Below are 19,520 nucleotides of genomic sequence, written 5' to 3'. Positions count from 1 at the left end.
TATTCCAAAAACTGTAGGTGTATTATGTAATAGGAAACATCTATATGAATTACAGTTGCTACTATAAATTAACATTTGGAAATGAGAGTCTTTTTACAAACAAGCAGACTTTCAGTATATTAAAACTTGAATTTGTACTTAAAATCTCTTCCTCCTGAGATCATCAATTAAAGATTGGTAACATTCAAGAATGGATCTTAAAACATTATGTTTCACTTTTCCATTAATTAACCATTGTGATATTCTAACATTAGATTTTATTATAAATACCTTTTACCTTTTTTTCTAAAAATTATCAACAGTTCTTCTTCTGTACTAGGTAAGAAAATTGCCGAAAATTCAATGCATGACAGGCCAAGGAGAATTCAATCCCAAAGTATCTCCTTCTGATCTTCTTAATACTCGATTTGGACCATGTGCAGTTTGTCACTCGGTCTTGCTAGCAATTGCCAGGTAACGTACATAACGTAACATGTGTATACCTGTTTAGATATTTGTTGGACTCAAAAGCAACATGATTTATTGAATAAAATTTAGAAAATGTACTTAAGTAGTAGAAAATAAATCGATCTGGGCCATATGAGGCCATATTAGAACAACTCAGGAGCCCCTCGGAAATCGAGCACTTGAACCGTCAACCCACGGTCTTTTACGACCTCCATTTTAGGGGAGAATTTGTTCCCTTTTATGAGCACTTTTTAGGGGTGTACCCGTTTCCTTTTACGACCTCCATTTTAGGAGTGAACTCGTTCCCTTTTATGAGCATATTTTTCAACCCCTAATTTAACATAGCAGATAACACATAAGATTACAAACACATAGAAGAGCAGATAACTTATAAGACTACGTAACATAGCAAGGGTGTATTCGTTCTCTTTTATGATCACTTTTTCAACCCCTATTTGAACATAGCACATATTACATAAGACTATGTAACATAGCAGAGCTAATACAAGAGTATGGCTTATTTTCCAAACCCTATTTTAACATAGCAGAGAATACATAGTATTTATTCCCTTTTATGATCTCTTTTTCAACCCCTATTTGAACATAGCAGATAATAAATAAGACTACGTACTTGTTCCACCCCTTATTTTACCATAGCAGAGAATACATGGAGACTACGAACACATAGTATAGCAGATAATCTTTAAGAGGTGGACACGTATGTTCAATTTTTCCACCCCTATTTGAACCTAGCAGATAGTAATAAGATTATTTAACATAGCAGGGGTGTACTCGTTTCAACCCCTATTTTACCATAGCAGAAATTATGAACTCATAGCAGAGCAGATAATACATAAAATTCATTCCCTTTTATGAGTACATTTTAAGGGGTGTATTCGTTCTCTTTTATGCCTTTTCCCAACCCCTATTTTTACCATAGCAGAAATTACATAAGACTACGAACACATAGAAGAGCAGAGAATACATAAAACTCATTCCCTTTTATTAGCATTTTTGCAACAATGAATACCTATGTAACATAGCAAAGGAGGTGTACATACGACTACGAACACACAACTGTATTCACTCCACCCCTATTTAAACATAGCAGAACTAGTAAAGAGTATGACTTACTTTCCAACCCCTATTTTAACATAGCAGAAACTACGAACACATAGCAGAGCAGAGACACGCATGCGCAGAAATATTTACATTTCCGATTCGATACGCCCTTTGAACCGATTTGGATGAAACTCGGTATATAGGAGTTCTCAGACATGCTGATTACGAATATCATATTTATTTCTACCTGGGTCTTATAGTTTATGTGGAATACGCCCTGTCTATGACAATATTAACCGATTTGGATGAAACTCGGAATATAGAGATTCTCGAATATGCTGATTACGAATATTATATTTATTTTTACCTGGGTCTTATAGTTTATGTGAGATACGCCCTTTGTATGACACTTAAAACCCAATCACTCGTAAACGAAGCAACATATTGAGGTGCCGTTTCCACATTTAGTAATTGGTCATCAACTACTACATGTTCTAAAAGTACTGACTATTGAGGTTAGAGGTCAAATATTTAAGCTTTAATAGCTTTAAACAAAGCCTGTGTGACCTATTCATTTTTGTACCAAGCAGAGAGAAGTGAAGAATGAATAAATATGACTGGCTTACTTCGAGAAATAAAGCAAAGATATAATATTTTAACTAGATGAGAATTTTAAATCATCTTTTACTATTTAAAAAAACAGAGAAATTTACGCGCAAATTTACGCGTACCAACGAGGAATGCAATTTTAACTAGCCGAGAATTTTATATCATTTTGTACTACTCAAATAAACAAGTCAATAAATTTATACTAACCAGAAAAAGCGAAGAAGGATCATTGTAACTAACTCAGACTTTTATAACATTTTGTACTACTTCAATAAACGAAGGAATAAATTTGAATGAAGTATTCAGTTTTATACCAACTAGAAAAAAAGACCGAAGGAGGACCATGTTAACTATTTAAATAAACATAAGAATAATTTCGTACACCAAGGAAAAGCAAAGAAATAGCATTTTAACTAAGTAAGAATTTTCTACCTTTTTATGGCATTCAAATAAACAAAGGAATACATTTGGATAGAGTATTTAGTTTTGTACCAACCAGAAAAATGAATAAAATTTCGGAGGTCTATTCTCTTTTGTATCAACAGGGAAAGTGAAGAAGAGCAACTTCAACTATCTTAGAATTTTATATTATTAGGTACTGTTTAAACAAACGTGAAATGACAATTTTAACTTGCTCAGAATTTATGTAACAAAAGAACAAATTTGAATGTTCTGTTTTTGTATCAAACCAGAAAAAACCTAAGAAGGACCATTTTAACAAGTTCATAATTTCTGTACTTTTTCGTGCTATTCAAGCGAAGAAAAGAAATAATTTGTGTCCTAAACTTTTTATACTAACGAGAAAAAATGAAAGTTCAATTTAACTGAGTATTTTATATCATCTTGTAGTATTTAAATATACGAAGAACAAATCTGAGTGACCTATTCAATTTTGTACCAACGAGAAGTGCCATATTTAACTGGCTCAGAATCTTATACCTTTTGTACTATTTAAACAAACGAGGGGATAAATTTGAGTGGTCTATTTCCTTCTGTACTGACCTTAAAAAAGTCGAAGAAGGGCTATTTTAACTAGCTGAGTTTTTTATGTCATTTTGTACTACTCAAATGAACGGTGGAGAATTTAGTTTTTTATCAACGAGAAAAAACCAAAGAAATACCGTTTTAACAAACTGAGTATATTGTACTATTTTGGGGTATTCAAATAAACGAAGGAATAAATTTGATTGACATATTTTTTGTGTCAACCCTAAAAAGGACTATTTTCACTAACTCAGAATCAATTAAACGAAGTAATGCATTTGAGTGAGCTATTTTCGTAACAACCAGAGAAAAACAGAACAAGGATCATTTTAACTAGCTGAGTATTTTATGCTATTTTGTATTATTTCAACAAACAAAGGAATAAATTTGCATGAGCCGGAAGAAAAGCAAAAAGTACCATTTTATATTATTTTGAACTAGTCAAATAAAGAAAGGAATAGAAAAAAACCGAAGAAGGATCATTTTAACTAGGTGAGTATTTTATACCATTTCGTACTACTCAAATAAACGAAAGAATAAAGTTGTACTAACCAGAAAATGCGAAGAAGCCCCATTTTAACTACTTCAATACTTCTGTACAATTTTGTACTATCCCAAATAAATGAAAGAAGGGCCATTTTATACTTTTTGTACCATTAAAAAACTGAGGATAACTTGAGTAGTCTAAGTTTTTGTACTCATTCGAAGAAAAGTAAAGAGGATACATTTTAACTAGCTCAGCTTTTTATACGTAATGTTGTCATGACTATAAGGAAAGGAACAAATAACTATCGGTGTTCTAACCATTTATAACAGGCTTAGATTTTTATGCTTTTTTGTAATATTTGTACCAAACAGAAAAAGCTACACAAATAAACAAAGGAATAAATTTGTAATAACCACAAAAAGCGAAGAAAGACCATTTGAGTAGCCGATTGAATTTTGTACCAACGAGAAATCTCATTTCCAGGCCATGTTTTACTATTTAAAAAAACGAAGTGATAAATTCGAGAAAGCGAACATGGACTCATTTTGTAATACTCAAATTTGGATGGACTTTTTAGTTTTGTACCAAGCAGAAAAAAAGAAAGAATTAACACTTTGTACTGATCAAGTAAACAAAGGTATAAATTTGTACTGACCAGAAAAGCGAAGATATTTAAAAAATAATAAATTTATTGAGGTGTCCTATTTCCTTTTGTACCAACAAGAACCATTTTTAACTGGCTTAGAATTTTATACCTTTTTGTAAAATTTGTACCAAACCGAAAAAAGCAAGGAAATATCATTTAACTAACTAATATTTTTTTTGTGATAACCAAAAAAGCGAAGAAAGACCATTTTAAATAGCTCAGCATGTTATAACTTTTTGTGCTTTTGGTCTACCCAATTTCTTGACCATGTTGTACTATTTAAACAAACAAAGGAATAAATTTGTGTGACCTATTCACTTTTGTAACAAGCAGAAAAAGGAAAGAACTAACATTTTGTACTAATCAAATTTTGGTGGTCTACTTAGTTTTGTCCATTCTTTAACTAGCTCAATATTTCAGTACCATTGTAACTAACTCAAACAAACGAAAGAATAAATTTGAGTGGCTTAAGCAAAGAAGGTCAATTTATACCTTTTTGTGCTATTAAAATAAGCGAAGGGTAAAATTTGAGTGACCTATTCAATTTTGTACCAGGTAGAAAAAATTGAAGATTGAATAAATTTTGTTTGCAATTAAAAAAGCGGAGTTATGTTTTATGACTGGTGTGAAATTTCCAAGATTAATATTAAACTTAAGAGATGGATGATTATTATCTTCTGTCAATAATGGAAATACATTTCTAGTTAGATTAATATCATCTCAAAAATTAGACAAAACCAAGTTAAAAGTTTTCTCGTACATATTTTTATTATGTGATGTTAAATTATGTAAAGAAATAAAATTCCCCAACATATTACAAACAGACACATCCTGCAATAAATCAAAATCAGCATTCGTAATTGATTATATATTAAAATCAGAAACAACAAGCAAACTTTGATCACATATGTCAGCGATATCCTCTAATTTTTCAATGAAATCATAATAGGTCGCTACATTACTCTTCGGTAAGTATAGAAATACAATATAAAACTTCTAGATATTGTAACTTTTAGACAAAGAACTTCAATACATCTTACTGTTATGGATACCTCAGAAAAACAATAATCTCTTAAAATAGCTATGAGAACACCACCGCCATTTTTTAGAGTCCTATCACACCGATAAACATTATACCTTTATTCAATAAATTCACCATTGTGTATACCCTTACACAGCCAAGTTTTAGTTAGTAATAGTTTGTCAAAGCTTAAAGCTGCAATATTTGTACATAATTCTGTAGGCTTACTACGATACCTCTTACGTTCTGATAATTTAAATATATCAAATTATGGCTTTTACTCAGGTATCTATGTCAGATGCCTTACTTCCTCAACTGTCTTAAGTGTATATACAAAATATCATCAGCTTTCTACTTTAATCGGATATTACCAGCATAGTCTATCCACAAGTAGTTGTAAATTTTTCTCTCTTAAATTTTCTCGCTTCACTAAAGACTATTCGCCTATGCAATGTCAGACTATGGTTAATACAGACAGGAACTCCAATAGATAAACCGAGATCTTTACAGGATAAATTTCTTTTGACGTTCCTTTGTTTTATAAACCCATTCTTGTCAGAATGCTTAACAAATTTTTGGATGATACCTAGATTTGGCTGATTAGGTGATTTTTTTTAAATCTATGAAAACATCGATCATATTCTCAGTTAAATCCATATTAAGTGCACCACCACCTTTTTGACTAGTAGTTAGTATGTTTGTTAGAGAGCAGGGGAACCCCATGAATTTCAACCGTGTTTTTTCCTACTAGATTGATCTATTTTGTCTAATTTAACTGTTAATTTATCTATTTGTTCCTTTAACAGTAAATGTTCGTTTTCTCAGAACATCGATGTCGTCCTTGCATTTATTCAATTCTTCAGTTTGACTTCTTATAAGATTAACATTTTCGTCTAACGTCTCGTGTAGTGAATTTAAAGATTTGCCTAACTCTTCTTCAAGTTTGTTATTACTACCCTTAACCCTATTTTACACAAGGTGGGTCCAACGGACCCTTAAGCATGTAATATGTTTTGTAATTTCTTTACTTTTTGTTGAAGTCATATGAATTTAAAGATATTCCTCCCGTAACGTAAATAGTGCTTTTGCTTAAAATGTCCCAAAAACTATTCTGATATAATAAAGAGGAATTTCGGAAAATTTAAAAATGTAACGCAGATACACAACGTGGGTGCAATGGACCTTCATATTAATATGGATTGTTGATTATTAGAAGGCGTTTTTGAGTAATTATCTTGAAGCAGATCAAATAAGATTTTTTTTCTACGACATTCGAATCTGTTTAATAATAATAATAATAATAATAATAATAAATTCATGAATTCGAAAGAAACAATGTGTAACTTGTCACACGACAATACAGTAAAAGTTATAAACATTTACCGAAAGCTTTCTAGCAACATACAGCTACACACAATGCACACAATGAACAATAAATGACGATATGTACAAAAATAAATTAGAACAATAGTAACTGGACTGGTAAGTTGATATTATTGTGCAGCCTAAATGTTATGTTCTTTATGAATGCCGATACGGTTTTGTTTAAGACCTGGTAACGTTGTGGCGCTATCTGTGTAGTATTCTTGATAATCAGGAGAGTTGTTTGTATTATGTCTTCCGTTTGCTTTGATTTTGCTATAGGATGCTTTTTGCGATTCAGTTTTTTCGCTCTAGTGTTTTTATATATATTTAGTGAAACTGGAGATGACACATCTTTCTTCGGAAAACATTCAAAGAATTCTAGAACAAGATTTGTCAGAGGACGAACACAATGCCCTTGTTCTTAATGCCGAGGATGTCGATTCTAATTACGTATGTGATTCTCCTAGCTCTTGAGAGGAAAACAATTTGCCTGAAGACCTGGATGATGTTCCTGATGAGGTTGACATCGTAGATAGTGTTGAGATTTATGGATCGAAATCTACAGCGGAAGAAGAAATGTATCATACAGTATTTATAACTGTTAAGATCAGACGGAATGGACATCAGAAACAGGTCCCAACACCAAGGTGAGGTCTCAATATTGTTCGCACCAAACTGCAAAAGGTGCAACGTCCACCCAATACTTATATTGAAACGCCAGTGATGCTTATTTGTTGCTTTTATCAAGTAGTGTCTTTGAAGATGTAAAATATACGAACTTGGAAGCTGAGAGGTACTAGAAAAACAAAAATATCGCAAACAAGTGGAAGCCTTGTGACGACATTGAAATAAGAGCATTTTGCTTTTAGCCAGATATTTTCGATCAAATTTTACTGATATTCGAATACTGTGGATGAAACGTATGGGCCGCCCATTTTTAGAGCAACCATGGGATAAGTTAGATTTGTTGCTCTCATGTAATTTATGCGTTTTGATTATAATTCTACATGTTCATCTAAAAGACAGAAAGACAAATTAGGTGCAATTCAGGATGATTGGAAAAAGGTTTGCACATCTTTGCTGTACTATTATCTTCCCGGTCGTAACATTACAGTTGATGAACAGTTAGTCCCTTATGATGGTTGTTGAAACGTCTTGAAATAAATTTGAAATGTCTTGAGTGGCTGGTAAGGGTGTGAAACCACTTGAGATTCTACCACCTTGATGTTGTGAGTTATGGATCATTTTTAAGTTCAGAAATGAAAGAAGAGCTATACGCACAAACGAAAATCTAAAAACATGGTTATTTTAGTAAAGTTTCCGATTTGTAAGTTGTAATGCGCAAACTAAATATAATTTTGAATTTCAACTTTTCTTCTGTGTATTACTATATAACTACGAGAAAATTACTGCCTATAAGAAATATATAAAAGTAAACTGTATTTTATACAGAATGTTAAACGAAGTACATTGTCTGATAATTTGAGGAAATTTTGACCTTGCGCGATTACAGATACTATGAGTTTTCGATTTACTTCTGTCTATTTTATGTACTTACTAAAAACTAACCGCTGTATTTTTACTATAGGAAGTAGCTGTATTTTATACAGTGTTTCAAAAAGAGTACTGTTTTTGATAATTTGACCATTTTTTTATGTCGATGCGCGAACTAAACGTATTGCCCGTTTGAAAAACACAGTTATACATTTCGGTAGACGTCGATCTCTTTCGTACTATAGAAATTCGACTTAAAAAATATTTTTTCGAACCAGCCTAATATATATTTATAATTCTTAAATAAACCATATTTTCCCAAATTAACGTACTGCAAAAGCATTGAAACAGGTAATTTAGTACTCAAACTTTTATAGCATTTAATTATATTACACGATATACTGTATATGAATCTCTACTAAATTACCCTTTACAGTGGTAGTTCAGCCTACGTTTGACCGATTTCGTTCCTTTCCCCGTCCGGGCAGAATGGACTGACCCAACTTGGCTCGTAGCGTCCTGCAATGTTGTGCAGTGCCTCCCTGGGAACGGAGTTAGCTTTCCGCGCGGACGAAAGTAACACACAGAACAGGACCATTGTTGTGAGTGTTCTGTTAATTTTTTTCAAGTGTGTGGGCTTATGCTCTGTGACCAAAATGCCTCCCAAACTAAGCCCATTTTGAAAAGGCTATGTTGAGGCTCTTTATGACGCCCTCTTTGGTGTTTCTGTCATTAGAAAGCAGTGCAAGAACAATGGTTGCAACATCAGTTTAAGTGGAATAAAAATGTTATTAATAAGTACAAGAACAACGAAGCCCCACCATTTGGATTACCAATGAAGTTGCTTAGGAAGCAGCAATGCACCAAGGCAACCTCCACCATGCAGAGGAAACTTCGCAAAATCGCAATGCAAAAATATCCGCCAACACAAAGGTATATGACTAATCGTCTTGATGTGTCTTTGGGGACTGTGAGACGGACGTTACACTATGAACTCAAGCTAGAAAAAGTCATGAAAGCTCGCGGCCATCTTCTCACGGATGTCCACCAAAAGGAACGAAAGGGTAACACCCAGAAGCTGTACGAACGGCACCTGGCAAAACAAAGATGGATGTACATCATAACGCTCGATGACGCATGGATTTACCTTTCCGACCGCGGCAAGCCGAGAGCCATCATGTACGGAGAGAAAGGCGCCAAGAACTTCAGAAGGTTAGTCCGTGTTTGTAAGGAATCCTTCCCAAAAGGTTTCATGATCGTTACTGGCTACTATTACCGAGGTAAACTGAAAATTCGTAGGGCGAAGAACTGCAAAATAAATTCGCAGTATTTTCAGAGGCAGATCATATATCCCATCTACGAGCATGAGATTCCATCAATGTACGGAAATGACGTCAATCTGGTGCGCATTCACATGGACAAGGCCTCATCACATACCACACGATCGTCCCTCGCATTCTACAGGGGGGGTGAAGGAGGCAAGTGGTATACAGGTGATACATTTCAATCAGGTACTTATTAAATCTCCAGATACAAGTCCTATGAACTCTTGTAGATTCGGATTGCTGAAGCGGGCTTTGGGAAAACGGCGTGTGACAGCTGTGGAAGGACTTTGGAAACCTGTGCAAAGGGAATGGGACAAGATTTTTTTAATACTTTTCTCAATTGAATGCAATTTGCATCTAAGCTTTACTGTAACTACAGTAGAGAAATAAGTGGTAGAAAAAGAAAAGTGCTGAATAATAAGGATCAAATTTGAAAAAAATACGCATCATACACTCTGTAAAGAAAAAATAGCGACACTTGCTCGGATATGGTTTCCACAACATACATTAACCAATATGAGTTTTTACATGAATTGCTGATAATATTACAGTGCATATTCTTAATGAGCAGTTCATTCTTATTACTTGCGCCGCAGTTTCAAGTTTTTTATATGTATATAATGAATTTATATGTATATATTAGTAGCTATGTGTGTTTTCAGCAAAAACGGCTGTGGGAAGAATTTTACATAAAAGTATGAAAGATCAACAATAATAGCACAAAACAAAAAATGTAATTTCTTAAGAGTAAGATATATTGTGTACGAACATTGAGAGGTACAATACATCAAACTAGATTTCGTATGTAGACCATGGGCTTTAGGAAGTGCAGGAAATTGTCGAGGCCTTTTTGTGACAAGGCTATTGCAAAATGCAACCTCGATTTCATGGAATCACTCCCGGATTATCTGTTCCATGAGTTCCATTCTATCTGAGATATTTGTCTATTGAGTCTTCTGGTCATATTGACCCAAACTTTACAATTGGATTCATGTCAGGTAAGTTTGGAGGCCACATGAGTCTGAATAGTCATATTCTTGCACCACGTATTAACAATTTTCGCTCGGTGGCAAGAAGCATTAACGTCCTCGAAAAAGAAGTAGTCCATATTTTCTTCAGGAAAGTTATCTTTAGCTGTTGTAAGAATTTTACGTACCAGAATTTGAAGACTTTTTTTTTGTGCATCAAATGAAAGCCCATACCATCACTCAGTAACTGAATATCTGCATCTCTTAAACAAAATCCGTGTCAAGTTCCTCGCTTATTCGTATCCACAACTTCACACCACTATCGTTTCCCACTATTATAATTTTTTTTTTCAACGGAGGAAACAACATGCTTCCAGTTGTCATAAGTGCAAGTAGCATATCGCCTCACAAACCTACGTGTTGAAGTCTTCTATGTTTTTGACAGTTTCGACTTTCCAGGCGGTTTTTTTTTCTTCGTAATATCCCTTTCATACAGTTAGGACAATACAGTCGTACGAGTAACTGCAGTTCCAAGATCACCTCAAATTATAGAAACGATTTTCGGGGAAGTCGTTCCTTAATTCTGCAATGCTATTGATTTTATTTGGCGATCTGCTCTAGGTGATGCTTTCTTTTTCTATCACACTGTTGACAAAGGGATGATTTCTAATACTATTTTTGCTTGTAAATTATTCTTTCTGCCGTTGAATGGTCAATTTTGAGTATTCCAGCCATCTCCTTTAGAGATGTAACTTAGCTGTGCAAAACAAGAATTATGTCTTGTTAACGTGACGACAAGTTACATTTCTTACCCATCATACTTGTTTACAGTCCACATGTAGCGACAATTTCATACAAAAACAACGCTGCATAACCACAATATTGCCACTTGACACAGTTCAAACAATGACAAAGCAGAGAACGATCACAAAATGCTAATTACCTGGGCCTACATATCACAAATGCAATGCAGAATTCTCACTCCAATAACTTACGAGACGCTCTCAGGTGCCATCTGGAGAGAATATTACTGATACATAAATAATTAGTAAGCGCCGTTGTGCACCGTAGGTGTCAGAGATAATGCAAATGAACTATCACACTCATAATTTCCTTCTATTCCTCTTCTAGCCGGTTGTAAATATGGTTTTCTGTGTAAGCTACCTTGAGAATTGAGGTGTCGCTATTTTTTATTTACAAAGTGTACACATATCTTCGCCTAGTTGGTGTACAAACTGACAGAAACTTCAGCGAACTGAATGAGAAATGTTGTAAACAAATCATCTCCAGAGATATTCTTTTGTATTTTCAACAGTGACTCAGTGCAATATAACTATAGTGAAGGAAACAGTTCGTTATGATGTACATATAAAGAATAATCATCATTTTCTGTTGTACGATTATAAAACTTGTTATAAAAATTTGATATCTGCTATGGAAAGGATATGAAAATAAAGGAGAGTGCTAGCGACAATATATATCATGATAGAGAAGACGATTTTTCTTAAGATTCCAGAGTGGTTTTTCAATATGCTAGATATTGTAAATGGTCTGAATAGTCATCTGCTATATATTGAGAACTTTTTCGCAAGTAGAGGTCTGCAAATACATCTTCGTGAATTGGGATTCAGAGCAACCGGTACTCTGGAAAGCAATAGAGTGTCTTAGTATCCATTGACTGATTCAAGAGTTGAGTAAATACATATGCAGCGAGTTCATATGAATACAGTTTCGACTGGGATGGTAAGTTCTCATTGCTAAATGGAATGACAATTAACGTGTTGTAATTGGCAGGCACAAATTCTGACAAAATACATCCTGTTTCGTGAACGATGAGGTGGAGCCGACTACATGATGAACATATTAGAATTGAGCAGGCTCATGTTATCCTACAATAACCATATGGGAGGTGTCGACTGTTTCAAAAACTTAGAATTGGTATAAGATGCAAGAAGTGGTATTGGGTGATATTTTCACGAATTATTAACATGATGATCGTAAACTCATAATCATGTTTACGAAACCAACTCAGTTCAATATGGATCTTCTGACATTTACACGCAACATATCTGAATATCTATCATATATAACAAACTTGGCGGTCACATTTTCAAATGTATGCAATGATGTAAGCCTCGCTGGAAGTGGTTACTTCATTATGGAAAGGAAGACGTAAAGATGCCAATAGATGCACTTAAAATCATTATCATACTTGAAAAGTGTAATGTTACATTGTGTTTCAAAGAGTTTCGTGAAATACCAAGAAGGCAAAGAAAACTAAACTTTGAATCAAAGCTAAACACGTGTAACAAACTAGCACAGGTAGATCGAAATTACAAAATAGCAGTTATCTGAATTTCAAACGTAACAGTCTAGTGTTTCAAATATTGGTATTTGTACGTTCTGTTTAGTTATGTGTCATATATCTTATTTTGTATAATTTTGGTAAATAAACATCAATACAAAACACACACGCATATATATATATATATATATATATATATATATATATATATATATATATATATATATATATATAGATAGATAGATAGATATAGATAGATAGATAGATAGATAGATAGATAGATAGATAGATATAGATAGATAGATAGAGAGAGAGAGAGATAGATAGATATAAATCAGGAAGACTTCGTGCTTCGATAGACCAGCCGTGATCACTCATGCCTTGAGGCACTTAGCGGTAAAAATTTGAATTGCTTCACTTAAGCAATACAATGCAATTAGTTAGGAATATGGCCTTTGTAGTATATCAGAAAGGACCAGCGTCCTATTTATAGGACAGGGCGCAAGTCACATCCGATGCGTAGGAAAAATCAAAATGTTTTATTTTCGTGATACTTGGGCATTAATAAACTAAATTGAATTCTGAAAGTGAAAGGAATTAAAAAATAATAATTTGGTCCCAAAAATACCTTACAGAATATCATGATTTATATGTGCTCCTATTAGCAGTTATGTTCGCGAATTTCTGTGCAACATGTCTTTAGGCTTATGGTATGGACCCTGCTTGGTACATGACAGATCCAAGTTTACCTGGGAATGAAAAGTTATGAATAGCATGCTGGTTTAATATTGAGGTGATTCCGGCAAAAAACATATAAGTTCAAATAATCCAAAATATGTTAGAAGATGCATCATGTAGTGTGCAGCACTACGCACAAGATTAAACAACCCATTGTGTTAACAACACTACAGACCGTACTCTAGAAATCCTTAAAAATAGCGTGAATCGGCAAAACACCCACATGTTTGTAACGTTTCCACGAAGAAAACATGTGCTTGACGCAGCTGCCGCGAGGCCTCTCTGTTCAACATGAGGCTCTTAAGACGACTTGCTCTACATTTTTATTCGTTTGTCTGTTTGTCTCCTGTCTGTAAGTACCAGGCTAAAGGGCGCAATTGTCAGTTTTATAACTTGAAATTTTGAGGTTGGAAGCAGAATATACCCGAAATTTGCTGTATATTATTTCGGCGTAAATCTCCAAATGACAGCTATTGTTTCAAATTGGCACACAGGTATGCTAAAAAGAATAACTTTCAATCTTTGAGGTAGAACGTTTGAGGGTAGTAGCACGAGATACTCTATATTTGCCGTGTAGATGTTGATGGAGATCCGACGAACATTTCAAGACGACGTTTTTTTTTTTCTTTTTTTAGAAAGAATGGTATCAATGTAGTAGGATGACATTTTCATACTTTTAACTTCAATTGTTCAGAGTGGAAGAACAAGGCACTCTAAACTTGGAGGCGATCCGATCTAAAACTTCAATATGACGACCAGTTATCAAAATGGCGGATATCCACCCTTCAGGACGCAATTTTCGTTTCCTATATGAGCATTTTGAGCATAGAAACGAGACAATCAACAGTTGTGTAGCTTTTGAGAACAATGTGACAGAATGTTCTAAATAGCGACGAAGTTTCCAAATGGCGGACATGTATTCTACATTAAGCCATTTTTTGTATTTTAAATTTTGTAGCAAGAAGTATGAGTCATTCAAAGTTTTCTCTATAGAGTTTGGAGGCGATCTAAAGGACGATTTCAAAAATGCGTACTTTTTCCAAATGGTGGGTATACATGATCCAGGGATTCATTTTTAGTTTTTTTAACGCAAGGCAGGTAGTTTATAGGGCAACTAGTGTCAATACGCATTGAGCATTTAATTATTACTTTATTCCGCCAAAACCGACACAAGTCCTATGTATTTTCCTTCTAACTGTAAGTGCATATCGTTTGGTGCCATTTAATGTATTCAGATAAAATTCCTGACGCCTACAGAGTATTTAGATGCAACATCACAACCTTCAGTACTTACGGGATAAAATTATGCGTTTTTATTTGCTATCTCAACATTGTTATTTTCGTCGTTATGATTTTTTTTGTCCTCAATTATTCATAAAAGGATTATAATATGGCTTGAGAAAGTTCTAAGAGTTTTAATTGGCCAATGTAAAAAAGATATGTAAAAGAAAATAATGGATATATTGAAGATTATAATGAAAAGAAAGGATATTCTTCTCTAATGTGCTTAAACTCAAATAACCTGTATGGTTGGGCAATGAAATAATACCTACCATATAAAAAAACTTAGAAGGGAGGAGGTGAGGAAGAAATAAAGGGAAGAGACTTCACAATATACTCCATAATTAAAATACAGTTTATATATTTAAATATACTAAAAATTACATGATAAACACAAAAACTATCATTAGTTCCTGAAAATATGTGTCAACCTGTCTCGAAGTATTAAACCTATTGACAGCTCTATATGATAAAGAAAAGTATGTGGTTCACTGTTGAAACTTGAAACATGTTTTCCCTTAGTTTAAAATTAAAAATAATATATCGAGTGATAGAGTGTATATAACGGGATTGGTTAAAGAATTATATAGATTTAGAGAAAGAGATGAGACCTAAGGCAACAAGGTGTTTTCAGAGACTTCTATAACCTCATGAACAACTCAATTTTAGAGACGACAATGGAAAATGTTAGAAGACTGTAGAAGCCAGTAAAATAGAATATGATCCCACAAGAGTAGAAAAGTTCATTTTTCAATCAAAATTTAGAAATAGAATTGTTTATGCAAAGAACCTATGTGGAATAATATTGAATAAAACCAAATTATGTTTTAACAAACCATTAAGTGTTCAAAGAAGTATAGTAGACCTATCAAAATATTTAATGTATGATTTCCATTAGAATGTGTTGAGCTTAAAATATCAAGACAAAATGAAAATGTTATTCACGTGCGGGATTATACTAAACACCGATGTGTATGACAAATTCTATTGATTACTTCGATACAGATGATTATCCTCAAAATAGTGGATACATTACACCTCAAATAAACAAGAAAATCGTTGGTTAAGTGAAAGATGAAATTAAAGGTATAATTATGAAAGAGTTGTAGGATTAAAATCAGGAACGAACTCAATTAAAGAACCAAATGTCAAATTAACAAATAAAGAGTTTAAACTTAATTTCTATAGAGAAAATGTTCTAAAAAGTAAGTGGTGTTAAGAAACAGCTCTTTATAAAGAAGTCTCCTATAGGATTATAAAGACTGCTGATTAAGGTTAAATCAATAGGAAAATTATAGGAATGCGAAAATAATTAGAAGTTTTAAGCATTATATATATATATATATAACATAGAAGTCAGTAAGTATGCATTAAGCTACTAGAAGATAAGTATGTGTTTAGAAGACGAAATAGTTAGCCTAACAAAGGGTCATTGAAAAAAAGAAGGTAAATAATAATATGTAATTTATTTTCACAACAAATGTCTAAACGTAACACAATAAAGTTAGAGTGTGGTCAATATTATTGCAAAACTTGTAAATCACTTGCAACGCGTAGGAAAGAAAAACGTAAACGTAGTTTCGACACTTGTAGTAACTTTGAAAATTATGAATATATTTATATTTGAAATTTTGTAGAAATGTTAGTGTTGGTGAAGATGTAAATTAAGTATTAGTAAGGTATAAGTACCTTATAGTTAAATTAAATAAAATTTTGATTAATTATATTATTTTAAATGCTTTTGCGCTTATTAATTTTCCGTTACATAAATCAGATAAAAAGTCTTTCATGGACTGAACCGCGACCACAAATTATTCTCTTAAATTTAAAATTCCATGGCAAAGAAAGAACTTCAAGTTAATGCTATAAATCTTAAAATAATTACATTTTATTTGTAATGCCTTTGAGTTAGAATAATTTGGGGAATTATGCTTTATCTAAGTATTATATGTAAAATTAGCTGTTCTACTCTTTTGTCATAGAAGTGAGGTATCTTACCTACTATAACATAACATTCAATTCTTTCTAATAATTTGTACTTCCAAAGTTGACTTCGTGACTAATACAGCAGAATAACTATGTTATTTACTAAAACTATTCTTGCTTGTTAGGAATGAACATCATTAGAAAGCGAAGAAATGTTGACGTGTAGATGGGGTTATTCGGAGTTTTTTTTTTTACTTTAGAATGGTCACGAACACCAAGGAATGAAATAGCAAAATACGCAAGTCATTCAACATGGTTACAAAAAATAATAGTGTGCAAGGGCCGTTTAACGAATTTGAAACTATCCAAAAAAAAGATAAAGCAAACACTTGACTTTCGTAATTAACACTACCCGGTATAGAGTACAAACGATAATAGACAGCAAGAAATAGTTTCTATGATATGAATTAATTATGATAAGGATAGAGTTCATTGTCTTATTCTTTCTGTATTCCTTTCGGAACTGGTGTATACAGCAGGTAGCTATGGTAAGTTTTGGTGGAAATATTGATTACCATACAGAAAAAAACTGTAATACGATGAAACGAAATGTATGCACTTTTAATCATAATAATAACATCGAATAATAACGCTGATCTTATTATCCCACTGAAGTCAGAATTTGTGAAAACTGTAAAAATGTCTGGTTTGAGATTTCAAAGCATATGGTCCTCTTCCAATCGAATTCCTTAATAGCAATGAATTGGAGGTTATTGGTCTATTACCTTTAATTACACTAGTAAATTCACATACCTTAGAAGTCTTCTGTACTTTTACAGTGTAACGAGATATACTTGTTTAAATTGTACTATTATATTTTCAGACATTATGAATAACTTATTTACTAAGTTTATAGTAGATTTTGATACATCTTTTTGCAATATTTTGTTAGTGTACATTATTTTCTGGCGCTACTAGTGTTTCATTACTGAAACAACAAGTGAATGTGTTTAGTAAACTGTATTTGTCCTGACTTTGAAAAGTATATATTCATAATTGATTCATTTCAACTGACATGTATACGTCACGAGTATGCATTTAGATGTAAATGTTCACATGTACTACAATTAAATGAACATAAATATACAGACCTCCAGTTCTATATTGAGAAATTCTATTGAATTGGAGGCATATACTACTGAAGTGTTATGTTAAGTCAGAAACATATACGTTTTGTTATTTGATTTGATTAAATCTGTTAAGTCTATACCTTCATCTTGTTGCTATTATTAAAACTATACTTAAAGACTCTAAATCATTAATAATTACGAGAATGGTGTAAATGTGTGTCATTACCCTAGAAAATAAAAAATATTACGTATAAAATCATGTTGAATTCATTAATATATAGACTTCTTCCTTTTCAGCAAAGGAGTTAAGTATGGCATGGAAATTTTAAGAAATGCATCAATTCAGAGTACGGATCCAAAAATGGTAATTGGTTTAGGTTATATTTCCCAGAAAGCCAAGGTAAATTTTACATAATTATTAATAGCTCATTAGATGATTTCTTAAGTCATCCACTGTATTAATTACGTTAATATAACAAAAGATAAATAAATATTTAAATACTTTCTCTTGCAGTATATTCATGAGTTTAAGGTTTACAATAAAGGATTTACATTATAGTGTATCGACTTCTCTTTTTAATCCGGTTATGGCTAGTGTGGAATTTTGGCCAAATGGCATCAGTAAAACTTTTAAAGATCCCAACATATCAGACGACTCCTTTTGCTGTCTAGTAGAGCCCAAATATTAGAAAAAATCAGCAAAAAGGTAACTTTTAACTAATTATATATATATATATATATATATATATATATATATATATATATATATATATATATATATATATTTCTGTAGTTTAAGTCATTGAAACAGCATTGGAAAAGACAAGTAAATACACACAAGAAGTTTATTATGGCTATTTTGTATATCTCATTCATAAAAATTTACTGAATATTTCGTAAAAATCTCATATTTTTCTTTCTGACTAACGTTCCAAAATATGAGCGTTATAATTATTTTATCACTTAAATAAAAGAAGAAGATTTCTGTATGAGACTAAAAGGAATTCTGCAAATCTTCGTTTCTTTCCAATTGCTGAAAACCCGTTTAGGAAATAATTCAGGACTCAGAACTGGAGGTGACTGCAGAACAAGTCCCATCTGCCTGCTCCCCTTTTTATTTATTTATTTATTATTTTTGCTTAGTTACTTCTCAATAATGTAAGACTACGTATCAAAATTCGGTATTTGCTTCAATGACTTCAGAATATCTAAAACAAATTTGTGCTGTTGTTTAGGTCCACCAACATGCAACCTCCGTGACGAGTTTGACCATTCGTTCAACATTTTGTTTGTGACAAGGAAAGTCTTTTTTGTCCTCATTTACAAAGGCAGAACTTCTAATATTCTTACTCAGGACTTCAGTGCTTATATTCGTCGTAAGTGCTGTCTCCCTTAATTTGCAGTTTAACCAATCGATGATTTCTGCATGTGGTGGCGTGTCAATTCTAATTTCCAAAGGAACAGAAAATTCTCGAATGACATTGGTTCGACACAATGTTGTTCTAGTTTTGAGTATTCTTTTGTACTACAATTGCGTCTTGACAGCATCAGAATCTGAAATCATTGACAAGAGGAGATTACCTGGATGGCTAAACCAGGCATTTCTCTTGATTATGGGTCAACAATATTTCTTATAACTTCGTCCAGACAGTGGTAAGACGTCATCAGTTTCTATAGATGAAGTGGTCCTTCCAAGATAGATGGTTCGTTTTTAATTGGAATTCAAATGAAT

The 19,520-nt window shown here is 32.8% G+C and overlaps 1 protein-coding gene across 1 annotated transcript in view; it reads left to right on the top strand.

Moving 5' to 3' along the window:
- The first annotated feature begins 328 nt into the window (after positions 1-328).
- LOC145689451 (uncharacterized) overlaps positions 329-19,520 on the top strand; it is a 29,924-nt gene continuing 10,732 nt past the window's right edge. The window contains exons 1-2 of the mRNA XM_081763610.1: positions 329-453; positions 18,086-18,188. Coding sequence (XP_081619736.1) covers positions 347-453; positions 18,086-18,188 — 210 coding nt within the window. The 5' untranslated portion in view covers positions 329-346. The remainder of the gene's footprint in view (positions 454-18,085; positions 18,189-19,520) is intronic.

This window comes from Thermobia domestica, chromosome 7 (genome assembly GCF_964235325.1).
Source record: "Thermobia domestica chromosome 7, izTheDome1.hap1.1, whole genome shotgun sequence".
NCBI classification, from domain to species: Eukaryota; Metazoa; Arthropoda; class Insecta; order Zygentoma; family Lepismatidae; genus Thermobia; species Thermobia domestica.
The sequence above is the reverse complement of the archived record's forward strand: the minus strand, read 5'-3'. Positions and strand labels throughout refer to the sequence as shown.